General features: G+C 43.6%; 3 protein-coding genes across 9 annotated transcripts; 2 read left to right on the plus strand and 1 right to left on the minus strand.

Annotated features, from left to right (window-relative positions):
• The first annotated feature begins 3,397 nt into the window (after window positions 1-3,397).
• Window positions 3,398-11,322, plus strand: KLHL23 (kelch like family member 23). Its single transcript, XM_009501701.2, has 3 exons — window positions 3,398-4,664; window positions 6,042-6,194; window positions 7,598-11,322. The coding sequence occupies exons 1-3, from the start codon at window positions 3,452-3,454 to the stop codon at window positions 7,906-7,908; spliced, it is 1,677 nt and encodes a 558-aa protein (XP_009499996.1). The 5' UTR covers window positions 3,398-3,451; the 3' UTR covers window positions 7,909-11,322.
• A 336-nt stretch (window positions 11,323-11,658) lies between these two features.
• Window positions 11,659-22,147, plus strand: SSB (small RNA binding exonuclease protection factor La). 2 transcript variants are annotated; one of them, XM_064451561.1, is made up of 12 exons: window positions 11,659-11,761; window positions 16,415-16,489; window positions 17,949-18,052; window positions 18,220-18,394; window positions 18,547-18,654; window positions 18,746-18,846; window positions 19,092-19,163; window positions 19,248-19,290; window positions 20,016-20,156; window positions 20,532-20,715; window positions 20,880-21,011; window positions 21,701-22,147. In XM_064451561.1, the coding sequence occupies exons 2-12, from the start codon at window positions 16,424-16,426 to the stop codon at window positions 21,796-21,798; spliced, it is 1,224 nt and encodes a 407-aa protein (XP_064307631.1). In that variant the 5' UTR covers window positions 11,659-11,761; window positions 16,415-16,423; the 3' UTR covers window positions 21,799-22,147. The 2 variants fall into 2 exon arrangements, with proteins under 2 accessions (XP_064307631.1, XP_064307633.1); XM_064451563.1 differs by lacking the exon at window positions 11,659-11,761 and adding an exon at window positions 13,137-13,158.
• Window positions 12,362-27,503, minus strand: METTL5 (methyltransferase 5, N6-adenosine). 6 transcript variants are annotated; one of them, XM_064451566.1, is made up of 10 exons: window positions 26,400-26,537; window positions 25,900-26,021; window positions 25,121-25,235; window positions 24,489-24,670; window positions 24,006-24,088; window positions 23,653-23,704; window positions 22,929-22,978; window positions 15,776-15,813; window positions 12,554-12,627; window positions 12,362-12,439 (listed from the first exon to the last, which is right to left on the minus strand). In XM_064451566.1, exons 2-9 carry the CDS (start codon window positions 26,006-26,008, stop codon window positions 12,591-12,593), a joined length of 666 nt encoding a protein of 221 aa, XP_064307636.1. In that variant the 5' UTR covers window positions 26,009-26,021; window positions 26,400-26,537; the 3' UTR covers window positions 12,362-12,439; window positions 12,554-12,590. The 6 variants fall into 6 exon arrangements, with proteins under 6 accessions (XP_064307636.1, XP_064307637.1, XP_064307638.1 ...); XM_064451567.1 differs by lacking the exon at window positions 26,400-26,537 and adding an exon at window positions 27,163-27,503 and having other exon boundaries at window positions 12,399-12,627; XM_064451568.1 differs by lacking the exon at window positions 26,400-26,537 and adding an exon at window positions 26,627-27,116 and having other exon boundaries at window positions 12,399-12,627.
• Window positions 27,504-27,506: the final 3 nt, after the last annotated feature.

Here is a 27,506-nt window from a genome sequence, read left to right on the forward strand (position 1 = left end):
GTTTAAAGAAAAGTCACTCTCCTGTTCTCCTTACTACTGCCCTGGCAGTATGCTGCTGCCACTCCATATCGAGCTGATGCTGGTTGGATCTTCCATGGCGACAGCTCTGAGTCAGCCAGGTGCTTTTTTCTTGCTGGGTTTCTGCTGCAAGGCTCACGGAATGCTGCATATGTATACATGTTTACACTAATCTTACCCATTTATTCTCATCCATATCTATAGTATAATCCTCTTACAGGCTGCAAGGGAACATCTGTCTCCGTTTTAACTTTTTAATAAAATTTTTCTGTCTTTCGTTTAAGGAATTGTTTGTGAACATGCAGTCTTTCTCTTTGCCACACACAGGGGAGATGATCCCCAAGGACTAAGCTGTGCATATAGAGATATTAAAAATAAGTCTCATTAAATTTAATTAATGTATTTTCATGCCAAATGATTTCCTTCTTATAGTCCCACAAAAGGTCCAAAATAATGATGTAGTCTGCTGTTGAACTGATGTCTGCTTTGGCTTAAGGGCCTTAAAAACTGAGAAATTAGTCGAACTTCTGCAGCACTTTGGTCGCAGATGTCTGAGATGCAGCTCAGCAGCCTGTGATTGCTGTAGCTGTCTTCCTCTGTTTTCTGAGCAGCAGTGTTTTCATTTTCTTACTAGCCTGTGATGTTGTCACTACTTTCTTTTTCTGAGTTGAAGATTTTTAGGAGTGGTCTTGCCTGTTTTCAGGCTGACAGTGTATATAAATTAAGATTTCCTTTGATTGCTTCCTTGTAAATACTCCTGCTTTTAGCCCTTCACCTATTTAAGTGAATTGTAGAAGGCTGCTTTGAACAGTCTGTTGTCTAAGATGTCCAGAATAATATACTTGAGTTCTTGGGAGCATTGCTTTAATGATGGATATTTGATAGGCCTTGAGATGTTTGCATTGGAGATCTTACCCAATTGGCTGGTGCAAGGGCACAAAGACAACATCTGAAGAATTGGTGGGTCTCAGGTTGTAATAGGTTTGTCTGATTTACAGGTCATACAGAAGAATGGTAATGGCTGTTGCATAGTCTAATTTTGTATGGTTACTTTTTTTAAGTTGTGTGTCTCCGTCTTTCTTATATGTGCTACTTAATGTTCCAGAGATTCTGTGCCGACCTCTTCTGTGCTTTTCAGAACTTAGCTGTGAGACAGCTTACTGTCAGTTTTTCCACAGATATCAGTTACTGCTTACTTAAAACAAAAAACTAGTATATGAATAATTATTCAGCTTTTTCTTCCACTTATATTAACTATTGTTCTTTTAGCCTTAAGGAACCTACCTTGTAGTTTGTTGAGAGAATGAGACACTGAGAAATTCATCTTCATGCTCAAAAAGGGGTGTTTTTTGTGGCTTTGATGAAAGTATTGAAGCAGGAGTTTAGAGTAGATTAAGCAGACTACTTGAAATATTAGTAATTATGATCCAATCACTTCAAGTAGAGGGTAGAGCTGATGCTATTTGCTAGACAAAGTGCATATGGAGACAGAAGAAATTTTTCAATTCCAGTAGGTAGGCCATTAAGCTATTAATATGAGGTCTTGGCAGGGTTTTTCCCTCTTAATAAAAGAGAGAACTTTTCTGAAGCACCACAATTACCAATTTTTTCCACATATGGGTATAAGGGGAGATGAGTGTTTCCAAAGGGTGAAGCTGGTTTAAGCTGGTAACCCAGCCTCAGGAGAAAGGGAGAAGCTCCTTGAAGGGATGCATGTTCAGTACTTGGTGCTGCTGACCTCCAGACTTGCTGATGGTTTAAGCCAATGTGTTCTCTGGGAGGGAGGTGACTTAGGTAAAGACGTTATGAAAAAAAAACCGCATGATAGAAGGCACACGTGTGCATGGGAAATTTTCTGTATAGTAACAGATTTGCCATCGTACACCGGCTACTATGAAGAGTACTTGGCCTTAGTATTATGTGCTAGTAGGAGGGCCAAGACGTTGGAGAAGTTCTTGCTTGTCCATAGGAAGCTGATGGAATGGAAAGTACAAAAGCACAGCAAAACAAAGCTGTTGGCATAGGGATGTATAAACAGACTTGGGGCCGTACAAGGGAATGCTCCAGAGAAAGTAACAGTGTGAGTAATGTAGCTGAAGGATGGGCCTGGATCAGAGAGGCAGGGCTACTGCTAGTTCCTGGGTTATACCACAAAACTCCAGTTTCCTGGGCTAACAGTGCATCAAGAGTGGTTGAAAAACTGAAGGGAAGATGGGAGAGGGGTTTGTTGGTTTTTGTTTCCATCAGTTTATTTATGTCTTGTTACTATGTAAAGGCCAAGGGCAGGTTCGAGTCCTGCTGCACAGTTAGTGTGGAAGGACAGCAGAGGAGTATGTCCATATACACTCTCCAGATTCCTTCTTTTTAGTTCGTGCTATAGAATCTGTGTAAAGCAGGAACTCTCCTTTTGGGTATTGCTGGCACTTCGCTAATAATAACAAATATCCACCTCCTTTTGGCCGGATAAGCTGCTGCCAGCCCATTCAATGCAGGGGGAGCTCCAGCAGGGCAAGGGGAGCCTGGCTGCTGGATCCAAAGGATCCAAACCCTGCTGCAGGTGAAGGAGAGAGCACAGGTGCTTAAACCCAGAGGCTGCTGTGCTTCAAATACTTTCAAAGGTCTCCACTGCAGAAAATGTTTTGCTAGCAGAGAAGAAAAAGACTTCTTAAATTGTGATCCACACTTCCATAAGTGGTAAAAGCCAATATAACCACCTTCATGAATAATTTGCTTATAGTTGGAGTCTGTTGGCATAGTTTGTGTCTGTCCTTTGCACCCTGCCGGGTTCATGTGTTTGAGGAGAGCCCCGGCCGCGCCCTCGCGAATCTCGCCCTTCTGTACCTGGAGAGCCCCTCGAGCTGGCCGCCCTTCCCGGCATTGCTCCTCCGAGCGCCGGGGAGACCGGGGCGGCTTCGGGTCGCTGGCGGCGTTCAGGGGCCCCCTCGCCTTGCGGTGTGGCTGAGTGCCACAGAGCTGGTGACGCCCCCCGGGCATCAGCTTCCCTCCCTTATACGGCCGGGTCACCATCCCCGTCGCCCCGTTGGCCCCCGGCGCGGCGGCGGCGGTTCCGGCCGGAGTTCCCCCGCGGCGGGGGCCGGGCTGGGCTCGCCGGGCCCCGCTGACCTCCCGGCGGGGGCGGGCAGGAAGCAGGGGCAGGGCGGGGGAGCTGCCGCTCCGGCCCCACCGCCTCCCGCGGGCAGCAGCGCTTCCACAGCCCGTCACGGGGCGGTGACGGCCCGGGAGCACCCCTCGCCCGGCCCTCAGCGCCGCGCCGGGGCGGCTGCGCGGGGCGGGGCCGCGGCCGGGGGCGGCGGGGCACCGCTCCGCTCACCGCTCCGCTCCGCCGCCGGGCGCGGACAAAGCCGCGGGGAGGCCGGTCGGCGGCCCCGCCGGCCGCGTCCCGGCCGCCCGCCTCTGTGGGCGGGGGCCGGCGATGGCAGCGGCCGGGCAGGAGGAGTACGCCTACCTCTACCGGGACTCCGCTCACCCCGCCGGCTTCCTGGAGGCGTTCCGGGCGTTCTACCTGGATGGGCTGTTCACCGACATCACCCTGCAGTGCGCTTCGGGGGTCGTCTTCCGCTGCCACCGAGCCGCCTTAGCGGCTTGCAGCAGTTATTTTAAAGCCATGTTCACGGCCGATATGAAAGAGAAATCTAAAAACCAGATCAGGCTTCCCGGGCTCAGCCATGCCGTACTGGAAGCCCTCGTGAATTATGCATACACATCACAGATCCAGATAACAAAGAGGAATGTCCAGAGCCTACTCGAGGCTGCAGACCTCCTCCAGTTCGTGTCGGTAAAGAAAGCCTGCGAGCAGTTTCTGGTGAGGCATTTAGACACTGACAACTGCATAGGGATGCACTCCTTTGCTGAATATCATGATTGCTCGGAGCTAGAAAAAGAGTCCAGGAGGATATTGTTATGGCAGTTTGAAGAAGTGTGGAAGCAGGAAGAGTTTCTGGACATTGGCAAGGAGAAGATCTCTTATATTCTCTCCAGAGAGAATCTCAACGTTTGGAAAGAAGAGGCAGCCATTGAAGCTATAGTTAAGTGGGTTGCACACAATGTGGAAGAAAGAATTGAAGATGTCTGTGAACTGCTGAGCTGCATCAAGGTAGACGTAGACAACATGTATCTGAGGTCAGCTTTAAGCCTACAAAAAAAATGCCGGCTTAATGACAATAAGATAAGGTCACTCATATACAATGCCCTCAACCTTAGTCCCAAAGGTCTTTCCAGAAGACCCACAGCAGCCATGTATGTGATCGGAGGATATTATTGGCATCCCTTATCAGAAGTGCATGTCTGGGATCCTTTAACCAACGCATGGGTCCAGGGAACCGAGATGCCGGATCACACCAGAGAGAGCTATGGGGTCACTAACTTGGGACCAAACATATATGTGACAGGAGGTTATAGAACAGAGAGCATTGAAGCACTTGACACCGTGTGGGTATATAACTGTGAGCGAGATGAATGGACAGAAGGCTGCCCCATGCTTGACGCAAGGTATTACCACTGCGCGGTTTCCTTAAGTGGCTGCATCTATGCGTTGGGTGGTTACCGGAAGGGAGCTCCAGTGCAAGAAGCTGAGCTCTATGATCCTTTAAAAAAGAAATGGCTTCCAATTGCAAACATGATCAAAGGTAGGTGTAGGTAAGCTTTTGTATGGTGTCTGCCTCAACTGTCGATCCTTTTGTGTTTGTCACTTTTAAGTGCCATGCACACATTTAGGATTTGATCCAAGTTCTAGTGAAGTGCATGGGAATCTCCTGTTAATGTTGCTGGGCTTTGGTTCAGGTCTTTACTAGCCAAATGACTGCAAATGTCCAAATGCTATGCTGGGCTGTGCCACAGAACACTAGGACCAAAAAGCAAGTAGTAGTCTCAATTTAAATTTGCCTTCTTTCAGGAAGAAAATTTCAAATTAGAAAGAAGTCAGAAAACTACCTGGGATTAGGGTCCATTCAGTAGGTGGTCAGAGAGCAAGCTCCAGTAAAGGGATTGTATTATTTTAATGTAAAAACAGGTTACTAAGATGTTCTGTGCAATCATTTATAAAGCTGTCATACATTAAAAACCATATAAATTTGGATCACAGCCTAAGGGGTATTACTTTGTTATAAAATTTATAAAGAATTATACATTTTATAATGTATTTTTAATAAATTAAGGCAATTATTTACAATTAATTATAAAACTTTAAGTTGACGCAACATAGCACTTTGCTACATTCATGAGAGTTTTGGGAGGCATCTGTAACAGGAAAAAACACCATCCTCCTACAACTTTCTTCACTGTTTGTGTATTTTCCACAAACATTGCCATTAGTCTGTTTTTATTTCCTGTAAAAATAGAAATGCTATGCTAATACTGTGAGCAGTTACACATTGTGTGCAGTTGTTTTGTCCTGTTTTCTGTGTGAAACTTCTTAGGTGCTTAAAAAAACCACACTGATTTCCTAATTTTGGTCCATTTTATCTTGCCAGATCCCTTGTTTTATTCTGTTTTGTTCTCCTAGAGGCAGAGTTAACATGGCTCCATTCTGTTTATGTCCTTGTTTATACAATAACATAGTTAATAATACCATGAGAAAGACTGAAAGGATCAGAAGAGATACCCTGAGACACTGAATGATCTCAACTCCCATTGTCTTTGTCCTTGCCATATGAGTGACTTAAAAATCTCTGTAATTTAGTGAAATATTTAAAATAATTCCCTATTCCCAAACTAATGTGACAGTGTGTCGTGTCTTTAATTACTGCATAAAAATTCTGTGAAATATTATGTGGCTGTTAATGTATATGTATTGGTTACTGCAATTTTATTGAATTGCTCTTGACTTATGCTGATAAAATAAGGTGTCTTAACAAGTTTATTTAATTTCACATTCAGTTAAATACTTGCAAGCATAATTTCACCAAAAATATTAATAAGTCATTTGAAATGGGATTATGGATGGAAGTGACCATGGTTATTGTGTGCAGTCTGAAGGTGTGTTGTGACTTTCACACTGTGTACAGGTGTTGGAAATGCCACCGCCTGTGCCCTGCACGAAGTCATCTACGTAACTGGAGGTCACTATGGGTACAGGGGAAGCTGCACCTATGATAAAATCCAGAGATACCATTCAGGTAGCAATGAGTGGAGTATAGTCACCACAAGTCCGCATCCAGGTAAATAATAATTTCTGTAATAACTCTAGAGCTTGATTTGATTACTTCTGTTTGGGAGTCTTTAAGCCCACTTAAGAGTTTCTAGCATGTTCCTAATAAAAGGAGGAATGCCTTTAGGGCAGCAAGGCCCAGGGTGGGATCATCTCATATTTCCACACTCGGAGAGAGGAAGGGAAGACCCTCTTCAAGTATCTGTTCTATAGAAATCACTGTATAAATATTGAACTAAGGAATGGCATCATTCTATTAAATAACATAGTAAACTAACTTTCTATAAAATCATAGATTCATAGAATCATTTAGGTTAGAAAAGACCTTTAAGATCATCAAGTCCTACTGCACACCTAATGCTGCCAAGTCCACCACTAAACCACGTCCCTAAGCACCACATCTACGCATATTTTAAATACCTCCAGGGATGGTGACTCAACCACTTCCCTGGGCTGCCTGTTCCAATGCTTGACAACCCTTTCAGTGTAGAAATATTTGCTAGTATCCAGTCTAAATCTCCGCTGGTGCAACCTGAGGCCATTTCCTCTCATCCTATTGCTTGTTACTAGGGAGAAGAGGCCAACACCCACCTCACTACAACCTACTTTCAGGTAGTTGTAGAGAGCAATAAGGTCTCTCCTCAGCCTCCTTTTCTGCAGACTAAACAACCCCAGTTCCCTCAGCCGCTCCTCATAAGACTTGTTCTCCAGACCCTTCACCAGCTTCATTGCCCTTCTTTGGACACGCTCCAGCACCTCCATGTCCTTCTTGTACTGAGGGGCCCAAAACTGAACACAGTATTCAAGGTGCGGCCTCACCAGTGCTGAGTACAGAGACACAATCACCTCCCTGCTCCTGCTGGCCACACTATTCCTGATACAAGCCAGGATGGCTTGTTGGCCTTCTTGGCCACCTGGGCACACTGCTGGCTCATGTTCATCCAGCTGTTGACCAACACCCCCAGCTCCTTGGGGTGCATGGGGTTGTTGTGACCAAAGTGCAGGACTGGCACTTCGTCTTGTTGAACCTCATACAACTGGCCTTGGCCCATCGATCCAGCCTGCCCAGATCCCTCTAGAGCTTTCCTACCCTCAAGCAGATCAACACTCCCACCCAGTCCTATCTATTCATAGGTATTTGGCAAAAATAATTTATATGAATTTTAAAAGGGTTTCCTCTGTATTCTATATTTGGTAACAGTAAGTTTTTAAAGCAATTCTCACAAAGTACTGGTGTTCATGTCTGTAACACCTTGAGATTGCTTTTACAAGCATAGCAGAAAATCCTGAGGTATCTCCTAAGCTCAGTGAAGAAACTCAGCTGCCCTCAGTGGTGCCCAATGTTTGTCATATAGCTGCAGTTTAAGTTAACAATGTCACGCTGAGTTGAACTGTATTCCTTTCTTCCTGAAGAATATGGATTGTGTTCAATTACATTACAAAACAAGATCTATTTTGTGGGTGGACAAACCACGATCACGGACTGCTATGACCCAGAGCAAAACAAGTGGAAGCAGATGGCTCACATGATGGAGAGAAGGATGGAGTGTGGTGCGGTGGTTATGAATGGATGCATCTATGTAACAGGAGGATATTCCTATTCAAAAGGAACGTATCTGCAGAGTATTGAGAAATACAACCCTGAACTGAACAAATGGGAAGCAGTAGGTAATCTTCCCAGCGCTATGCGGTCACATGGCTGTGTCTGTGTGTATAACGTGTAAACATGTAATTTTCATATTGCTGCTACACAAAACAGCAGATGCAGTATTCATAATAGTGCTGATTACCTCATGAATGAGATGTCTAATACAGGCTCTTAGTGCACATCATTAAAAATTAGGTATAATTTGTCTTTATTCTAAGCAATTTGGCAATATAAATGTGGTAACAAGATGATATATTTTTCAGTCCAATCATTCTTTATCATAAAAGTTTTCAAATTACTCTCTTGCAATACTTTGTGCAGCTATTTCACAGGAACTACTGTGAAAAAGAGGTTTGTTTTTATTAATCACTGGGTAGAACTATAATCTGGTGCTAAGGTGAGTAAAGCCAAACAAAATACTCTGGATTTCTATGAACTACTGGGCTTAAGATGAAATCTTTGATACTCTGAAGGTAGCTATAGAAATGGTTCATTGCCACAAGCTACGCGTGTGGTACATATAGAGCAATATCACTTCGATAACTAGGTTATCGCATCCAGAAATCATGGGCAGTTAGTTATAGGAAGCCTCTCATTCTACCTTCAAATGCCAGAGTGGAGAAAAGCACAGGCTGGGAATGAGGGGATAAACGTCCTGCAGTGGCCCCAGAGCACAAGCCGAAAGCGTGTACTGGTTTTGCAGAACAGTGCTTTGCAGTACAGGGCAGTTTCAGAAGAGTGCTCACTTCGCTGTTCTCACACGGTCAGGGCCCTTGAGAAATAAAAGGCTCTGCATGGCTTTGTAGTGGGCTCCTTGGCAGATGCACAGGTATCGGTGATTTATTTTTTTCAGGGAAAAGCCATGGTAACTATTATTTTAAATAAAATTTAAGATGTGTGTCTTGATGGAATGGAAGGAGGAAATGAGAGAGACTGGAAAGTTGCTAACATTCCCCCACAATACAAGCTTCTCTATTTCGTTTAATACCATTCGGTCATTTTGGAGTGCTGAACTGTGACATGAGCAAAGGTGACAACTGAGGAAACTTGTCAAAATATGTTATGCATGGAGAAATTGAATGCTGAGTGGTCCACTGGATTTATTTATTATCTGACTCAAAATGTAATATGAGATCTTCAAATTCTGCCTGGAAAGCAACTTGACATGGGCTGAAAGGTCATAATTGTGTCCCATCTTCACTGGGAGACTCCCGTGACAGGCTGCCATCGCCAGCAGAATCCATAGGTAGTATTCAAATAGCTGGTGTTTTGACCCTGCCATCTCCAGCCTTCCCCCCAGTCCTTGTTTCGCATCCTGCCATGTAGGTAGTAATACAAATGCATTTGACCGAGTTGTTATTGCAGTGACTTCTTAGGACTTGTTTTCACCCCCTAGCTTGTACAGATACTGTAACGTGGGGCTTTTTATTAGCCTGGTTCCCTGAGGGAGCAAGGTGCAACTGTGTTGTCTTTCTGTGTGTGTGGCTCATACCCAGGTGGCTGCCAACCAGCACCTCCTCTAACGCTGGACTTACTTGTCTGGGTTCAGCCATGTTCTACAGGGAGGTATTGGCCTTAAAAAGACACCTTTTTCTTTTTTCAGGTTTTATGAAAATTAGGAACAGGATAGAGGGGGGAGGCAGACTGAAAGGAAGCACACGAGTTGCATGGAACATACAAGATGGCAAAGCCTTCCCAGTGCCGAGGAGGTGGCTGTGGGGAGTGTTCCTGCTCCTTCCAGCCTTTACTGCCCCTCACCCAGTCCTGCTTCAGCTGCTGTGGGGCTGCGCAGTCTGATAGCAGTGATCCAAATATATAAATGCCCCGGGGAGCAGAGAGGCTCTTTTAGCCCAGATCAGTTCCCCAATCCAGCTTATAAAATGGCAGCAGAAACAGCTGTTAAACATTGGCGTGAGAGGGAGGGACAACGCAGGGCTGCCTTAGGGTGTGGCGGGAACTTCCTACACCAGCACTGCCACCAAAAATTAAATTTTGTTTTTATTGGATTTATCAGATATGATGGAAGCAGCTTTCCAAGCAGGTAAGCTCTGAGTTTATAGTATTTCTTTTTCTTGATCATAAGCATTTTCAACCTTTTTTTGTTCTTTCACATTTTTGTACTATTTCTCCATTGCATTTCACTGCTGGTAGGAGGTGGCGCTCAACTCTGAGCTTTGATGGGAAGTTCTGTGGTGTATATATAGTTCTTGTTTTGATGTCTTTGTGTGTCACTTTACTATGTCAGAAGCTCACGCGCGCGTGTGTGTGTGTGTGTGTTCAGCATTTTGCTTCGTTAGCCATCCCACTGAGAGCTATTTAAGGATCTGGTGTTAAATGCTTAAAGACTCTGATCTGCAAAGAGGTGTGGGAAATTGAGCTCTGATGCTGTTTGAAATGCGTGGGCCAGCAGGTGAGCAAGAGAAATGAAGTGCTTCTGTTTCTCCTGGAAATCTCCACAGCCAAGAATTGTTCAAAGGCAGGTGGGGATTTAAAGGACAACATCACAAAAGCATGAAGGTGATCTTTGTATTGAAGGAAAGTGCAGTGAACTCAACGTGTGTAATTTTTCAGTGAAAAATATGTACCTGTGAAGCTTCGTGTTTGTTGAAAAACATCAGCATAGACCAGCTGCCTGTGACTGGCCTGAAGGTTTGTTCTGGCCTGTATCCTGTTACTGGCAGTTGTGAGTTGGTGAAAGGATGTAAGAACAAGGCAAGGGCTAACAAAGCTGCCCAGCATCCACCTGCCTGCCCCTTCCCGACCGGGTGCTTAGCACTGGTGGAAGAAAGCGCTGTTCCAGGGTTGGAGGCACTGGAAGCCAGAGTCCACTTTCTCCCCCCGGGTGATGTGCTGATTCTCAGCATAATTCCGAAATGAAAAAAGGTCTGTAGGTCTGACATGCTGGGAGAGCACGTGCTGATCTGGCATATTGAGACTTCTGCCTAGGGCTTCAGATAACTCCTGAGTTTTTTGAATGCGTTAGAATAAACAGAGTGTAAAAGTTCAGACTTGCTGTTGAAGTGGTGCTATTTTTTAAAATAATCTACAACGCCCTTCTAAATTAGCTCATGTCCGTAGCATATTCCAAGAAAGCGTGTAGCAGCAATTGGGGCTGGAGCACAGCAGTAGTATGAATTCCCTGAGAGGAGGAGGGATTCTGGCTCCTGGTCAGCAACTGGTGCATCCTACAGGCAGTGGAAAGCTTGGAGCAGGGGATCTTTAGCCATCTGTGTGATACGTTTTTAATAATAGTTGAATGTGAACACTGAATTGTTGTGCTGTCAGACCTGTATTATGTTGAAGTGTTCTGCTGTTTCATTTGTAAACTAGAAAATGAAGTCGTACAGAGGTCGAATCAATCAAATCAGTACTATTTATTAAAATTTTTACTGGTGTGGTCCCCATGTCTGTAGTGCTACAGATGTTCACAGCACACCTGTAGCACTTTAGCGAACATTTGTAATATTTAATAAACGTAAATACAGCGTCAGTGTACAAATACAATCTTTTAAGTTACTTTTTCGGTTAACTGTGCAAAAGCAGGTGAACAACCCGCCCCTGCACAGCCGGAGAGGGGCCGGCGGCGAGTGTAGGGCACGTCGCCGTCACCGCGCCCGCCCTTATGCGAAAAGCCCGCACGTACGCGGTCCCCCCGCTTCCTGCTGTCAGCACCCGAACGGACCCCGGCGCAGGGGCTGTGGCTATAGCTGTACCTGTACCCGACCCGGGCGCAGGGGCGCCCCGAGCCGCCCGTGGGGACCGGGCCGGGGGCAGGGACCGGAGGCAGAGCCTGCCCCGCCCCGGAAGCGACGCCCACGCGAGGGGCGGGCGGGCGGTGGCCGCGGAGGCTGCTGGGCCGCGCGGCGCCGATTGCGGCCTTTAAAGCGGCGGAGCGGGACCGCGTGCGGCCGGTTCTGGAGCTGCCGCAGGTTTGTGCTGCTGACGGCTGATCTCCTCCGCGCCGGGCGGGCGGCTCGACCTCGGGACCGGGCCCCCTCTGAGGAGCGCCGGGGCAGGGCGGGCTCCAGGGTGGGTGGGCTCTACGGGGGGTGGTGGGCCCCGCGGGCACGGCTCCTGGCGGCGCTCCCCGCCGCGGGCCGGGAGGGAGGATCCCCGCGGCAGGTGAGGGCGTACAGCCCCGCTTCCCCCGGGCCGGGCAGCAGTGCGGCGCGGGGCCCGGCGGGGAAGCTGCCGCCGTTCCCCCCTGGCAGCGGTGCTGGCAGCTGGCCCCGCGGCGGCCGTTCACCGGAAGCGCCTCCCGCGGCGCCGGGACGTCTCTGCCGCCGGCGGTTCCGTAGCCCGGCCCGGCGGGGAGGGAGCGGCGCCGGCGCGGCTGCTGCCCCCCCTGCCCCCGCTGCCTGCCGGGCCCGGCGGCTGCCCCCGGGCGCAGCGCCGCCGGAGCCTGCCGGGCTGAGGGGAGCGGGCAGCGCTGCGGCCAGGCGGAGGTGTCGGTGTCGGTGCCGGTGCCCGCTGGGGCTGGGCGGGAGGCTCGGCCGCGGGGCTCGAGGCGGCCTGAAGGGGGTGTGCTGTCCCTGCAGCAGCGTGCGAGTGTCGTGGGGCAAACCGACGTCTCCTAGCGTAGACTTAAGGGTCAGGAGCTGACGTTTCTATCAGTTAAATACTTTTTGTAAGAAATTCCTTCGTATACTGTACTGGTTCTGCTCAAAAAACCAATGTGCAAATAACATCTGTGATAATGAGTGGCGGCAGTAAATCCTCACCTTAAGTAAGAAGCTGTGTTTTGATAGAAGAATCTCGTCAGAAGGCCCAGACCTCTTGTCTGACATGTGGGTTCCTGAACAGTGCAATGCATCATTAACAGTTTCCTCTTACTTTATTGGGGGAACTTTTTTTTAAATAAACCCTTACAATCTATCACAGTAATGGTAAAAGCAGTTAGCCTGCAACGAAGCTTTGTCCAGCCCTTGAACTTGTGAACTAAGTGACTGATAAAATGAAAATCCCCATGAGAGTTCTTTTGGGGTCATCTAGCTAATACAACGTTTTTTCTAGTTAAAGGGTTTAACTGTCATTTCCCATGTGTAATTTAAATTTCGTGCCTACTTGCATTATTTTAACTTGTTTTCATTTTGAGTAGTACTGAGATGGACTGTTGGCACACAGAAGGAACAACTCAGTGTGGTCTACTGAGAAAGCACAATAAAATCGTATGTAGGATTTTCCATGCTGTTCCAACTGTGGTGGTTCTTCAGTGGAGCCAGCTTTTTATCAGCCTTCATTGCTGCAGAGCAACTGAAAACTACTGATGTGGAAGCTAGATCCAGAAGACTAGCTGGTGCCAAATGACGGAGCTAAAGAGCCTGAAGTGAGCATGTGCAGCAGGACTAGCATTTCTCTTAAATTAGAAGGCTGCTTCTGCTTTTATTCTAAATAGGTTAGAGCTCAATCAGTGTCTGAACTGAATTTCACATATGGCAAGCTTGAGTCTTTCTTAGTCTTGCCTTAATTTTGTTGTTACTTGGCAGCTGAATGGGTCCTTTCTAGAAAAACTCTTCCGGGTGTAAGACTTAATCTGAAGGACTTGTCCCAGGCCTTGTGTTGTTTTACACTTCTGCACGGTGTGGTTTTTACCTTGAAAATACTGCTAATGAAGTAGACTTTGTTTTTCATCCCTTAGCAGTAGGGCTGAGCATTATTATGTGGAAAGTAAGTTGCTGGTTCCAGGTATTTTGGTACCTGGAGTGAGGCAGACTGGAGAGTGGTGCACTGGGAGAGCTGCGAAAGAGCAAGAAGGATGGGGTATTCAAGGATAGAACAAGGCTGAAGGAGTTTAGGTGGCAGAAGCTAGGTGAAGACAAAAGCGTATATTCTTCCATACTGCTTCACAGCACTACCATCTTGGCACTTGTTGGGTATCCTGTGGTAAAAAGAAGGCTGTCCTGCATATTTCAGTCCAGTGTGGTTTTTGGTCAGGGTAGAAGAGGTGGGGTGATTTGGCAGCACGCAGTCAAAAGGCCCCAACTTTTATTTAACAACGACTTGTGTTAAGGGAAAACTTGCTCCAATAAATCTATGTGCTATTCAGTGTGACAGGTAAAACAGCAAAGACCACTGAAGGAGCAAGCAGATGCAGCCTGCTTGGAGGCTGCTCTGTATTTCATGCTATAGAGGAGGGCAAAGCCACTGCGTCCACTCAGCTCTTTCTTAACAGTGTACTTGAGACTGGCTGACCAAATGGAAGGTGGTGAGGGAAGATTCCTGTCTAGCTCAATCTGTATTTCAGTGTAGAGCAGCAGACTGTCTTGTTCTAGCATTCCAGAACATCTTGTTAATGCTTTTTTCTTAAAACAAGATACAAGACTGAAGTCCAAATTATTTTTTTTTCTCAGAATATGCAAGAGAGCAAAGTTTTTAAAATCTCATGGTAAATTAGTATGTCGTCTTAAACGTTGAGCTGTACTGTGAAAAGCACCCATAAGAACATGGTTCACTTAAATACGTTGCCTGGTGCTTAAAAAAAGCCACACCTGGAGAAGAGACTTTGTAATGCGAGTTAAATCACCAAACTGATTTACAGTGATTTTACACCAAGGTTCAAGAATAGCAAGATTCATATAGCTGCCATTCAATACTTTTTTTTTTTTTTGACTCTGAGGGTGCGGTAATGTCCAATCTAACCCACTACAACTGCTTTCTGCCATGGAAAGGTGTTTTTGGCTTTTTTTTTTCTTGTTCTTCCTGCCCTAACAGCTCCATCAGAAGTGTTTGCAAGCTGAATTAAGTCAGTGATAAATTTATCTAATGAAACTATTCTTCTCTTTCTTCGGTGGGTTGACTGTCTGTTGGACTAGAAGTTACAGTAGCACACAAAGATCTGGTCAGTTAGTTGGGAAAAGCTGAGTCTATTCTGTAGAATGCCACTCGATTACACCAAATTAGGTATAATGTAAAATAGAACAATGGTTTCTCAAGTTGGGTGTTGGGAACAACATTGCAGGGGATGTTAAGATAGTGCCAGCACCTGAATCTGGTAGTGACCCACAGTTCCCTGTAGTCAGGGTGGCTAATGGGAAATAACTGCAACTACCAGCTTGTGAACTACAGTCTGCATTTTACTGAAGTGCTTTATGGACAAATGGACCATGATCTGAGCAGAGCTGCCAACTAACACCCACTGAAATCATGCTTTAAAGAGCATGTTAGGTACAGGTGGAAGTCCAGTAGTGGAGACTGGGATGCAAATTTTAAGGCTGTTAAGTGCCTAGATAAAAAAGAACTGCAAGCACAGCAAAGGATGCAACATAGCCTTGAGATCAGGAAGAGGAGGAAATGGGAATACTGCAGACTGCAGTAGGCTGAACAATGGTTGGTGCATTAAACTACTAAAACAAGACGGGGCTGCCAGGCGGGTGTTCTGATGAAGAACGTAATTTCCTGTGACAAGGGAATCTTGGGGGAGTTTTCCATGCTTCTACATTGTCAATCATCTTGATGCTCTGAAAGATGTTACTGTCCTGCAAGTGGCAGAAGAGCAGAATGTGTACAATGAAATCTCCCAATAAACCATGCAAGACATGAGTTCAAACCCACCTTCACCAGGAGTCTTAACGATCACTGCTCTGTGAACTGGGGTAACTGAGGGCCATGAAACTGATTCATCTTCTGTAGCTGGATTTAACAAGTGTGATAGTGCCAAGAGGGAGGAAGAAGAAATTTGTGCTTCCTCATTTGAAACTGAATTTAAATAGATCTCTGGCAGCTTTACAAAGCTGCATTTTTCTTCAAGGATTACTCCTCACACTCTGTCCTCACTCTTAAGAAGAGTGACTAGATAGACATTCTCTGATCCCAATGAACTTTCTAGACAGTAGCTGCTTTCTCACCAACCTTCCAGTGCCTGCAGTGACTGCATCCAATGTACTAGGATTATACACTTAATGCCAGTTCAGGGAAGAAGTTAGTTGCGAGTTAAAACTTCTTACCTCTTACCAAAGATGCTGGATTCAGTATTCAGGTGGAACTGCAGTGAAGACAAGTTTGTGAAGGACAGAACTAGACATCTTTAGGGTGTATTAGTAGACACAGATATTTTCATTCCTTCCTCCAGTAAGTTCCTTGAACTTTCAAAGATTAATTAGGAGGCAGAAACTTCAGAAAGTTTCTAATTATACCTACTGAGGAACATAAACAATTTTTTGTTATTGATGTTTTGCCTAGTGATGAGAGATTGGATTTGACTTCAAGAGTAAATATTGTTGGCTCTCAGGTTTGTTGCTGTTAGGTACCAACTGAGGATCTGTGCCTAGAGAAAGGTAAATAACAAATAATGCTGTAAAGTGCCAGCATTTTTTTTACTTATCTTGAATGTAGAACGGCAAATGCTGCCATAATAACCGAAGTATTTATTTTACTTCAGTTTTTTCTAGTTGTTTCATAGTTTCCCCTTGGAGTTCTGCAGTCATGTTTAAAGTTGGCTCACAAGCATAAATGCATGGCTAAAGAACTTGTCTGTGATCCCGTTTAGATGAGGCAGCGGTGAAATGCAACACTATACAAACAGAAGCCTGTAGAAAGTACTATCCAATACTTAGTGCCTTTGCTCTATGTTCTCTTCAACACAGCTGGTGAAAATGGCTGAAAATGGAGACGGTGAAAACATGTCTATTTTGGAAAGCAAAATCTGTCAGCAAATTGAGGTAAGTCCAATTTATAGTTTGGGATCTGGACCAAGATGTAGTTTTGGAGACATCAATTGGTAGAGGCCTGGCTAATGGGAAGCTGACTTCAGAGGGAGTTATACTTGAATCTTCAGCCTTTTAAAAAAATGTCTCTCACAGGTCTATAACAGGTATTTTAATACTTTAAGGTAATTCGTAATTGTGGTCTAAGTTGGAAGTTACACTTGTCTAGAGTTGCCTGTAAGACAACCATTTAAAAACACAAAAGATTAGCTTGCTAGCGTTTTAGGTGCTACAGCAAGTGAACGTATCATCAAACTATTTATTACTATGTTCACTGGAGTTACTCTATCTATGCAAATAGGAAGATGCATTTTAATTGTATATGACTTAATTTTGGGGGGCAAAAAAAGTCCTCCTACTTGGGAATCTGTGCTGGTCAAAATATTAGCACATTGTGTAACTTGCTGTTACGATTTACTACTTTGTAATTTATTGCTACAAACTACAAGTAAACTTATGTGCCTACTTTATATTAACTGTTTCTCACTCTAGAGGCTTGGAGGGTTACCCTACAACGGAAAAGCAAGCACATCACTTAAAATGACATCTAGAACAAAACTGTTTTCTTCAAGGACAAAAATACAGCTGCACGTGAACCCCCATTAGCATGCACAGCTGTAGTCATTATTTAGGGGGGATAACCCAAAACAAACCCAGAGATTGAGGAGAAATAGTTGACAAAGCTAGACTTGTGGTAATGTGAGGTTGAGGTATACTAGAGGGAGAGGTATTGTTGTAAAACTTGCACTGACTTTTTAAAGCACAGTGATATTGGTGGAAACACTGGAACTTATCCTATGGCTACAAGTATTAGACCCTAGCTAGATGAGACTGCAAGTAAGCAAAAGAATCTGATTAACTTGTCTATCTTGTACTGAATTGTGTTCCCATGCTGGGCATGATCAAAATGAGAACATAGTAAATGAAAATAAACCCAATTTTTTTATCTTACAGTATTTTTTTGAATAAGACCTAGAAACTATGTGTATGATTTCTCAGTGTGGGAAGTATTATATTCTTGCTCATACATTTCTTAAATAAGGACTAAAACCTGAATCTGTTGGTGACAAATTTGACTTCTGACTCTGCAGAGCTTGATCAGGCTGATGAATAATTGCGTTAACAGAATAAGCTTGGTACCTTTCCTAAATGAAACTGCAGTCTACCTTTGCCTCATTAGTCCCACCGGATGAAGCACTGTTTTATTTACAGCTTATGTGTTGCAGCTAATTTTTGGAAAAGTATCACATTAATGCAGGAAGTAATAATTTCAGAATTTCTAATTGTTCAGATTAATTCCTTTGGGTATGTCTCAATCCACTGTAGTAAATTGCCAGATGAAAATGGGCTTTTTAAGACTGAATGTTCAAAGACAAATCTCTCTCCCCACCTCTCTCCCCCTTCTTTTTTGCAGTACTATTTTGGCAATCACAATCTACCAAGAGACAAGTTCTTAAAGGAACAGATCAAACTAGATGATGGCTGGGTGCCTTTAGAAGTAATGATCAAATTCAACAGGTAAAACAAAGTGCAGCTAATCTGGATGGAAGGGTAACTTTCAGCTACTTATCCCTATTTGGGGCCAAATGTCCCTGGTCTGCATGTACAACTCCTGTTGCTGTTCTAACATTTGGCTTCAGCTTTGCCTGTGTATTTGTAATAACCTGGGTCTGCTTACTCAATAGGTTAAGTCGCCTTTCAAAAGATTTTAGTGTTATTGTAGAAGCACTAAGAAAATCCAAGACTGGTTTAATGGAAATAAATGAAGACAAAACTAAAATCAGAAGATCTCCAAACAAACCCCTTCCTGAATTAAATGACCAGTATAAGGCTGCAATTAAAAACAGATCTGTATATGTTGTAAGTAAACTTCCTTTGCTCTGTGCTGTTCTGCATGACTTTGACCAAAAACCATCTATGTAAAGCTTGAATTAACTCGTACTAGGCAGGTTATAATTTCTGACTAAGTGTCAGTTTGTTGCATGTAATTGAAGTTTGTTGCTGTCTTGCAGAAAGGCTTTCCACTAGATGCAACTCTTGATGATATCAAAGAATGGCTTGAGGATAAAGGTCCAGTTGAAAACATTCAAATGAGGAGAACATTGCAGAGAACATTTAAGGTAGCTCTTGCGATGAACAGCTAGACCTGGGGCAGGGAATACCCCCTGGATAACATTACTCTAACACTGAATGTCTCTTGCCATTTAACAGGGCTCAATATTTGCAGTTTTTGATAGTGTTGAATCTGCTAAGAAGTTCACAGAGATCCCAAACCAAAAGTACAAAGACACAGAGCTGATAGTACTTTTCAAGTAAGTCTGCTTAACTGATGTATAGACTAATAATAGTCAAGGGTGGATTTAGACAAGAACCTGGCTTGATCTGAGAAGCGTAAGCTTCTACGCTGTTGTACAGATATTGGTAGCTCTGTCTTTTGGAGACTAGCATCTCAACTCTGAAAGATTATCTCAGCTGTTTCTTGGTTACTGCTGTCTTACAAAGTAATTATAATGGAATACTCTTAAGTCGTATTAACTTAGCTTATATTCTGTTGAAGGGAGGAGTATTGTACAAAGAAGAATGAAGAAAGGAAACAAAACAAAGTAGAAGCTAAAGCAAGAGCTAAGCAGTAAGTCATTATTAATTGAAGTGCCTGGCTTTCCTCACCTGACCACACTTGAACTTACTCTTAACTAATTTAACTTTTCTACAGGGAAAAAGAAGAAAAGCAGAAACAAGCAGCAGATGCTGAAATGGTATGGGTTTCTTAAATCTCTATACCTGAAAACTATGCAATGCTTGCTTTTGTATGGATTTTCAACCCATACATAACAAACATGCTCCTCCAGCTACATTTTGAATATCCCAAGTGTTAGCTTGACAGAGTTGGAAATTCTATAATATAGAGTGCTTTCTAGAAAGTCACTTCAGCTTTTCCAACTAACCTATACTAAGACTTTGTTTTGTCATAGTATTTCACCTTATTTTCAAGAGACTATTTTTGTTTAAATGATCATATCCTGAACTTAAATTATTAAGCATGTTTACCTGTTCAGAAGTGATCCTAAATGCACCATTGAGATAATAATTCCTCTGTGGTATTTAAAGGATCCAGTAAGGACTTAATCAGTATTATATAGATTTTTCAAACAAAGTGTCAGCCTTCAGAAAACTGTTTTGTAGAATTTGAAGAATGTAACTCTCTTATGGGAACGGAGTCCTAAGTTTAACATAAATGTATCGTAGTAAGCAAGAAAATTTAAAAAAGGGAGAGGACACACACCATGCAAGACTTGGATCAGCATAAATAAGCTATGTAGCGAGAATGCTTGGGCTACTGATAGCACTAAGTGGGGGGTGACTTCAACTGCTTAATTTATGGCTATTATGTTTTAATAGTCTTAGGATTGAGGGGGAAGAAAAAATGAATATTAAAGCTTGACTCTTCAACAAAAATGTTGGGGTTTCTTATTTCATTTAGAAGTCTCTGGAAGAAAAAACAGGATGTCTTTTGAAGTTTTCTGGTGATCTAGATGATCAAACATGCAGAGAAGATCTCCATGATGTATTTTCTGATCACGGAGAAATCAAATGGATACACTTTGTCAGAGGTGCAAAGCAGGTCAGTAGAACCTTAGACAAGGAGTTAAGATCTCTGTATTAGTCTGAAACTGAATGGTTAAATGATTGTTCTCTTATGTAATCAAATAAGAAATTATTTACTTGATCTGTTGAATTGTAGAATATTTAGGGAATTAAATTATTCCCCTAAATTCTTTCACAAGAACAGATAAAGTTTCCAGCCTTCTCAGCTCATAAGGTCAAAACTGAGACTGTTTGTTAGGACAACCTGAGGGTTTTGCTTCAGTCTAGACGTATTTTTCATCATTCAAGAGTAATGAACTTGCTGAGGTACCTAACAGGATATGTTGTTCATCATTCTACCTGAATGTTTTCACAGTAAGGTTCAAATGCAAATGCCACTCTTCTTTTTAAGGGAATTATCCTATTTAAGGATATTGCAAAAGAAGCTCTGGAAAAAGCCAAAGCAGCACATAATGGAAACTTACAGCTTCGGAACAAGGACGTTACATGGGAAGTGCTAGAAGGAGATGCAGAGAAAGAAGCTCTGAAAAAAATACTGGAAGATCAGCAAGAATTGCTGAAACAGAAAACAAAAGGTCCTCCTTTTATTGGTTTAAGCATTTATAATATCCTAGCAGTGGCATTGTGTGGAAGTAACTAGTGAATACATAGTAAACACTGAGTAACTGTAATGCATTCTTTTTAACTGGCAAGCTCAAAGACAAATGATACAAAGTTCGGACATCTTTTATCCCCACAGGGCGCAGAATTAAAGGAAAAGGAAGAGGGGGGAAGATACCTCAAGGTGCACACAAAGGAAAAGTACAGTTTCAGGGCAAGAAAATTAAGTTTGAGAATGAAGAGGAAGGTGGCGAAGATGATGCTAAAACAGGTATGTCATTCTGTGCACTAGATGCAGCTTCTTTAGTAGATGGAGCTACTTTCTGAAGTACTCATGTTTCTTACAAACATATTTGGCCCTACACTGTAGTATTTCTGTCCTCTTGTCAGTATCAGTAAAGTAACTTTAAGGGTCTTGTGCTTGGTTCCTTCCAGAACTGTCAAAAAAGCATATTAATCACTAGATAGTGGAGGCTGTACAGTAGGGCTGTTCAAAGCATTCTGCATTGAAAGATGGTGGTTGTCAGCAACATCATACAACTGTACAGACCCAGTCTCTTCAGTGGTGATTTTTTCCCCTGGGGATATGAGAAGACTAATAGTTCTGCATATATTAGCTTGGAGAAGACAAAGAGCTAAGCTTCTGTCCATTAGATATGGCACCTGCTTAAACAAAACCCAGTGAAACCTACTCCAGTTTGACTGTATTCCTTTGTCTTCTTACCTGCCCTCCTGCTGTGAAGTTACACAGGGAAGAAGCTCTTCAAAGTTGGTATTTTAGAATATCTAAAAGCTTTAAGTCACAGTAATAAGTAAACCCTTTAGCATAGCAGTGGCTGTGGATAACTAGGATTCATCCTTGAACTTGCATGGTAGGAAGGATTTGGGTTTTTTAGAAGATTTCAGATAATATGGAAATGCTTTCCTTTACCATAAATGACTACATATTCAATCTTGCAGAACAAGCAAGTCCCAAGAAGAGACCACTAGAGGAAATGGAAAAAGAAGAACCTGCACCAAAACAACTGAAAACAGAAAACGGAGATGGAGATCAGTAATACCAAAATTTAAAAAAAATCTTTTTTCTTTTATTGTTCCATTTCAATAGGTTTTAAAAACATGCTTCAGTTCAGGAGTTTCTTAGCAGAAAATCTAATGAAATCCACTTCAATGTCAACCTACAAAGAGAGGAAAGCTTCATTTTGTTGGGTTACAGCTTTTTTTATTTAAGAAGCATGCTTACTCTTAACATACTACCCTGGAAAACTTTTATATTTATGGTTTTGTTTATACTGTCAGATCCTCTCAACTTCTCTGGCACCTCATTCAAATGTAAAAGGTTATGGACTTTGTAATCTTGTGGTTATGTTAAATAGCAGCTGCCAATAAATTCAGAACTTAAAACTGCTTACTACTGAAGCCTGGATGTTAATCTAGTATAAAGCTGTAACTGAAATAGCAAAGCCAAAGGACAGACTTCCATCATTTAAGTTCCAAGTTACTAAGGGAATAGGTATAACTGAATAGAACTTCTAGTCTTTGCTACTCAACATACCTAACAATGTTCAAATCTTGCTCAATCTACACCAGGATTGTCTCTACTTCCCCAGTGGTAATGGGATACATGTCTTCTAGGCCAGCATTCAGCACCCAGGAACCTGCCTGCGGGCTTAAGCTTCCATACCCTAGCATCCTGACTAGATCTTCTATTGTGGGATGAAGTGCAGAACTTCCTCCTGCCCTCTAAGGTGGTTCTATGAGGGATTTCACTGGCTGTAGCTATTTGTAGTACAGAACTTAAAACACCGAAATAATGCTACAGCTGTAAAATCCTAGTTATTCTGGCCTTAATTGAATTAAGCAATCTAAGTTCTAGTTGCAGATAGGATCAAGCAACTAGCTATTAGAAGTTGAGTCAAGGAGGCTACTCTTAACTTTTTCATGTCTAGTTGCAGTGCTGGATTTGTGTATAGCTTTGACTTGCATTAGTGATTCTTTTCCCTGTTCAACTACAGAATGTAGTAACAGCAATGGAATTTGATGCCATCATAGTGAACTTCTCTCAAGTGCTGTGCACATTCCTCATCTTGTAGATATGCACCTAAAACTTAAATTTTCTTAAGTAGAATTTATTTACCTGCCAAGTACAAGACAGCATTTTCTCAGTTATGTTAGGTTCTATACTTACTGATTTCTTCTTATGGAACTTGTATGATGCTGGTAGGTCATATCTAAGTTCTGTGAACAGTACAAAGAATACTTGTTACACTAGAATGATTATTAGTTGATTGTCTTACACCCTACACCCATGTTCTTCTGTTTCTTCTATTGTTTACCTCTGTTGCCCCCTGACCAGGTAATGTTTTGACCTCCAGACTACATTATGACAAAATTTACACCGACCACATCAAACAGTGAGTGAAACGGCCAAAGTGCAAACACGTAGTTGTGTTTCAAGCACTTCTGCAACTTCCATGTCTGAAGTTGTATAACTGCATAAAGCATCCAGATGGTGATATTTAAGAATCAGGAAAATACTATAAGGTTACTATAAGGACAGGATACTTTTTTTGTACAGCAGCTGACCTGCACTTTGCCTTTGTTATCCATCAACAATCTGCTTTTGAAGCAGGCAGGTAGGTAACTTGCTTGAAAGCAAAATGTAGTCCAGGAAGAAATCCAATTACAATTCTGCACAGAGCACGTATTCCTCAGAGTTTTATTAAGTGCCTAGTTGTATTCTAGCCAGGTAGCAAGGTATATTAAAAAAAAAGCACTGCTGAAAAAAGTAATTTTCAGTGTTAAATCACACTTAAATTTACCTCAGGCTGTTAAGACTGGATGGTAGCATTCTAGATACTAGCCCCCAACAAAATATGTTGGATTTTTTCTTTAACACAAATTAGTCTTACCTGCTATGACTTCCATCTTCACTTCCCATTCATCTGCTTTCTTTTGAATGTGCTACAATATTAAATAGATACAGGTAAATTTAAAAGCTTGTTTCTACACTGTCTTATAAACATCCACACCCCTGTATTTATTTAAAAGTTCTCCTATGCTTTTGTTTTTCAAGCTGGAACATACATCACTTATCTTGATGTATGTGAGATCATAATTAATTTGACCTGGTTAGGATTTACCCCAAACAAGTTTCATTCCCCATAGAGGTGTGAACAAATCAGTGAAGCTATAGACAACATCATTAAATGCCAGCAATTTCATTGTCTGATTGATGCTCGTCCTAATAAAACAAAGAACTTACCTGCCGTGTTGAAGTTTTGTGAAGGGAATATACAGCTGTTCTTGCCATTTGTAAAGCAGTTTTCAGAAAAATCGTATCTGTTCCTAGAAGAATGATGAAATTATTAAAATTGTTAAATGCAAGCTCAAACTAGAGGACTTACAGATCTACTTCATGCTTCAATTTTTCTGGAGTAATGGCTATTTGAGAAAGAGCATTGAATACATTAAGGTACAGAAAGTATTTCTAAAACTTACCCAATTGCTTTTAGTAAAAGAGAAAAACAATAGGGATATGAAATAGCTAGTATTGTATATTTCAAACCCAGAGATTGTTAGTTACAGGGATGAAGTTGTTAATTTGTACTTAGGAAAGTGATTCCAGATCAACAAAACTCTAGGTAATTACAATAGGTAATTGTAATAAAGGAGGGAGACATTTCATTAAAAGTGTTCTTGCTATTTCATTCCTAATAATTTCTAACTGATTTTCAGAATTACCAACCTTTATTATGCTTGGTACCGAAAGGAGGGTTCATAATAACTGTGTCAAAAGTCTCTGACATGCTGTCAGATAAAGAACAGACATCACACTGAACCATGTTGATGTTCATGAGCTCAAAGTCTTCAATATTGCTATTAAATATTTCCAGTGCATCTGCATCTATATCAAACCCCACACACAATCTATTAAAAAACAAACAACAGTGCCACATATTAACCTCCTGCAAACTAAAACGATGATTAAATTCTATAGCAAAGTTTTGAAAGTGATCCATGTACACAACTTGTTTTATCTCAGAAATGTAACAAGCGTACACTATAAATTCAGTGCTGATAAAAATGCAAGTAGCTCTGTTGCCCCTTCTCAAATATCCTTTTAAAGTTAGGGAAGGAAGTTTCATGTGTTCATTTAGTGCTTCAGGGGAAAGCAAATATGACTGCCAAGTTCATGGCAAGTGTCCATCTCTTCCACTATTTGAATGCTTATTGACTGCCTAAACAAATAGCCTCATTATGCACCAGATTAAATACCTAAGATTAATTTAGTTCAGCATTGCTACATTCTAATTTTATTTTCTACTCTTCTATGCCAGAAAAACCCACAACCAGAACTTAGTATTATTAAGTACTTACCCTGCTCCCAACATTGCACTTCCAATACTGAGCATGCCACAACCACATCCTAAATCTGCGACTGTTTTGTTTTCAATATCATCAAAAGTATTGTGAATTGTATAAAGCATACATGCTGGGGGGAGGAAAAAGCACAGGTCAATAATACTAAATACGCATCTGGTTAATCAAAAAAAGCTGCTTCTGCCTTCAGCAAACCCTGGATTAAAGGTTTCTTATCATGCAAAATTGTGCTGATGTTCTCACTGCCTGTAATTCTCTTTTTCATTATACGTGTAAACAAGTCAAAAACATTGTGACGAATTATAGAACTCTAGATCTTTGGTGGAGAGATTACACACAGAGCCATCAGTATTGTTTGTGGAAAAAGTATGCCTCTAAATCTGTCTGGTGAAAAACAATAGAAGGATGTAAAATACTGGAAAAAATAATTAAGGTTTGGATGAGTGTCTGTATATATACTTTTACTGTTTTGTGTGTGTCATGAAATAAGTCCTTTTAAGCTTCCTCATTTATAAATTAATATGTTGCTGTCACAACATTATCTTTTAAATCAATTAACTTGATTTTTGGGTTGTATTAACAGTATACTTACAATGAAAAGAAGTTAACAGGTCATTAAAAATAATTAATTACATTCCTCCTGGATACAATTTCTCGGCTACTTTTAGTGTAAAGGCTTCGAAGGAGATAATGCAGTAGAAACACTTTTCTAAAGAATTATTTTAAAGTGCTGATGAAGAAGTAGAAGAGACAGAAGAGCCGTAGGTAACCTCTACCTGCAATATGAGGCCTTGTCGGGTACTGCTCAAGGAGCAGTTTTGGACTTTCGAAAGTATCAACTTGTTGAAGACAGCTTTCCAGTTCTTTAAGCTTTAATTTCTTCATGCTTATAGTTTAACTAAGGAAAATAATGTGCAATCAGTTACAGTAGCATAAACTACACATTATCTTAAACTCTTTTATACTTATAACCCCACGGTGCTCCTTGTCATCTCCCAGGTGCTTTCCGCGATGCAGCCGTCCTCGGGTCCGCAGCTGCCGGCGCACCGACGGCGGGGGAGAAGCGCGGTGCCGGCCGACGTGAGGCCGTTCCTGCACGGCAGCGGCACCGCCCGCAGCCGGCTCCCGCCCCGCCTCAGGCGCTCCGCGCCCTGCCCGGGGCGCCGCCGCCGAGAGGCCTCCAGCCCCAAGCGGAGCGGGAACCCGGCCCCCGGCATTTCCACCAACCGCACCGCCAGCCCAACGGGGCCCCTCGCGGCCGCGGATCCGCACCCACCTCCGCCGCCCCTCGGCGCCGCCCCCACTCACGGCAGCCCCGGCAGGGCGGGGCGGGCCATGGGAGCGCTACTGCGCACTTCCGCCGCGCCGCCCGGCCTCGGCCCCAGCCGCCTCCCGCCCCTCTCCGCCCGCGGGAGCCGATAGCAGCTCGAGTCGCCCCTTTTAATAATTAACAAACGTGAGCTTCGACTGTCACGTCTTATATCTATGACACGTTAGTACCACCTTTTGTGCTGCCACCGGTACCTCTCTGTGGAGGTCCGGCCTGCCGGCTCTGTCGCCCGGCACGTCTCGGCGGTCAGGCTCTGGAGCGCCATGAGGCACAGAGAGCGAGCGCACGGACTTGGACCTGTCCGGTGCCAGGGGCGGTCTGAGAGAAAAGTAACAGATGTACTCGCTTTCCTAGTGTTCCCTCCCTGCAACGCTGGAGGGAGGCTTCCGCACCGCCAGCCCCACGCTCCCCGCCCTTACGGGCCGCAGCGAAGGCCAACAGGTGGGGAGGCCGGCAGGGGGGCCTCCGCCCCGGGCACTTGGGGCGTTGCTGTTGTCAGGCGCAAGGTTCGTTTCTTTTAGGGACAGATTCTTTCTCCTTTTAAGGTTTTCGATTACACAGTTGAACATTATTTTTCGAACTTTAAAACTGCCGATGGGTATGTAAGCTGGGGTAACTCACATCCAACACAACCTCTCCCAGTGGGAGCGTGCGGTACTCCCGGGGCGCGGGGCTATATACCTATACCTATAGGTATACCTATATATACCTATACACCGCCGGGCCCGCCGCCGCCCGGGCGTCCGAGCCGCTGGCGAGGTGCGGCGCTGCCGCCGAAGCCCAGTCGTGTTTGCCTGCCTCCAGCTGGGCCACTGAGGAGAGCGAAGGCACAACCGCGGGTCCGGCGCCTCAGCGGTGCTTCCCGCGTCCCCAGCAGGGTCCCCGCCCTGAGCTGCCGCCGCCTCGGCCCGGCCGGAGCCCCGCGGCCACCGACGGCGGGGCGGCGTCTTCACAGCAGCCGCTTCGTTGGCGGAGCGGCTTGGTAACAAAGAGGACTCCGCTGCCGTCGGGGGGTGTCACCGCCTCCCCCGGTTGTCCCTCCAGGTGAAGGGC

This window comes from Phalacrocorax carbo, chromosome 5, assembly GCF_963921805.1.
Source record: "Phalacrocorax carbo chromosome 5, bPhaCar2.1, whole genome shotgun sequence".
In the NCBI taxonomy this organism is placed as follows: domain Eukaryota; kingdom Metazoa; phylum Chordata; class Aves; order Suliformes; family Phalacrocoracidae; genus Phalacrocorax; species Phalacrocorax carbo.

Coding starts and splice junctions, on each gene's coding strand:
- KLHL23 (XM_009501701.2), top strand. CDS start 3,452: ATGGCAGCGGCCGGGCAGGAGGAGTACGCCTACCTCTACCGGGACTCC. Junction 4,665..6,041: donor AATTGCAAACATGATCAAAG/GTAGGTGTAGGT, acceptor CACTGTGTACAG/GTGTTGGAAATGCCACCGCC. Junction 6,195..7,597: donor CACCACAAGTCCGCATCCAG/GTAAATAATAAT, acceptor TTCTTCCTGAAG/AATATGGATTGTGTTCAATT.
- SSB (XM_064451561.1), top strand. CDS start 16,424: ATGGCTGAAAATGGAGACGGTGAAAACATGTCTATTTTGGAAAGCAAA. Junction 18,053..18,219: donor GTAATGATCAAATTCAACAG/GTAAAACAAAGT, acceptor CTTACTCAATAG/GTTAAGTCGCCTTTCAAAAG. Junction 19,291..20,015: donor AAGCAGCAGATGCTGAAATG/GTATGGGTTTCT, acceptor TATTTCATTTAG/AAGTCTCTGGAAGAAAAAAC.
- METTL5 (XM_064451566.1), bottom strand. CDS start 26,008: ATGAAGAAATTAAAGCTTAAAGAACTGGAAAGCTGTCTTCAACAAGTT. Junction 25,236..25,899: donor GACAAGGCCTCATATTGCAG/GTAGAGGTTACC, acceptor TCCTCCCCCCAG/CATGTATGCTTTATACAATT. Junction 22,979..23,652: donor GAAGATGGAAGTCATAGCAG/GTAAGACTAATT, acceptor TACTGTTCACAG/AACTTAGATATGACCTACCA.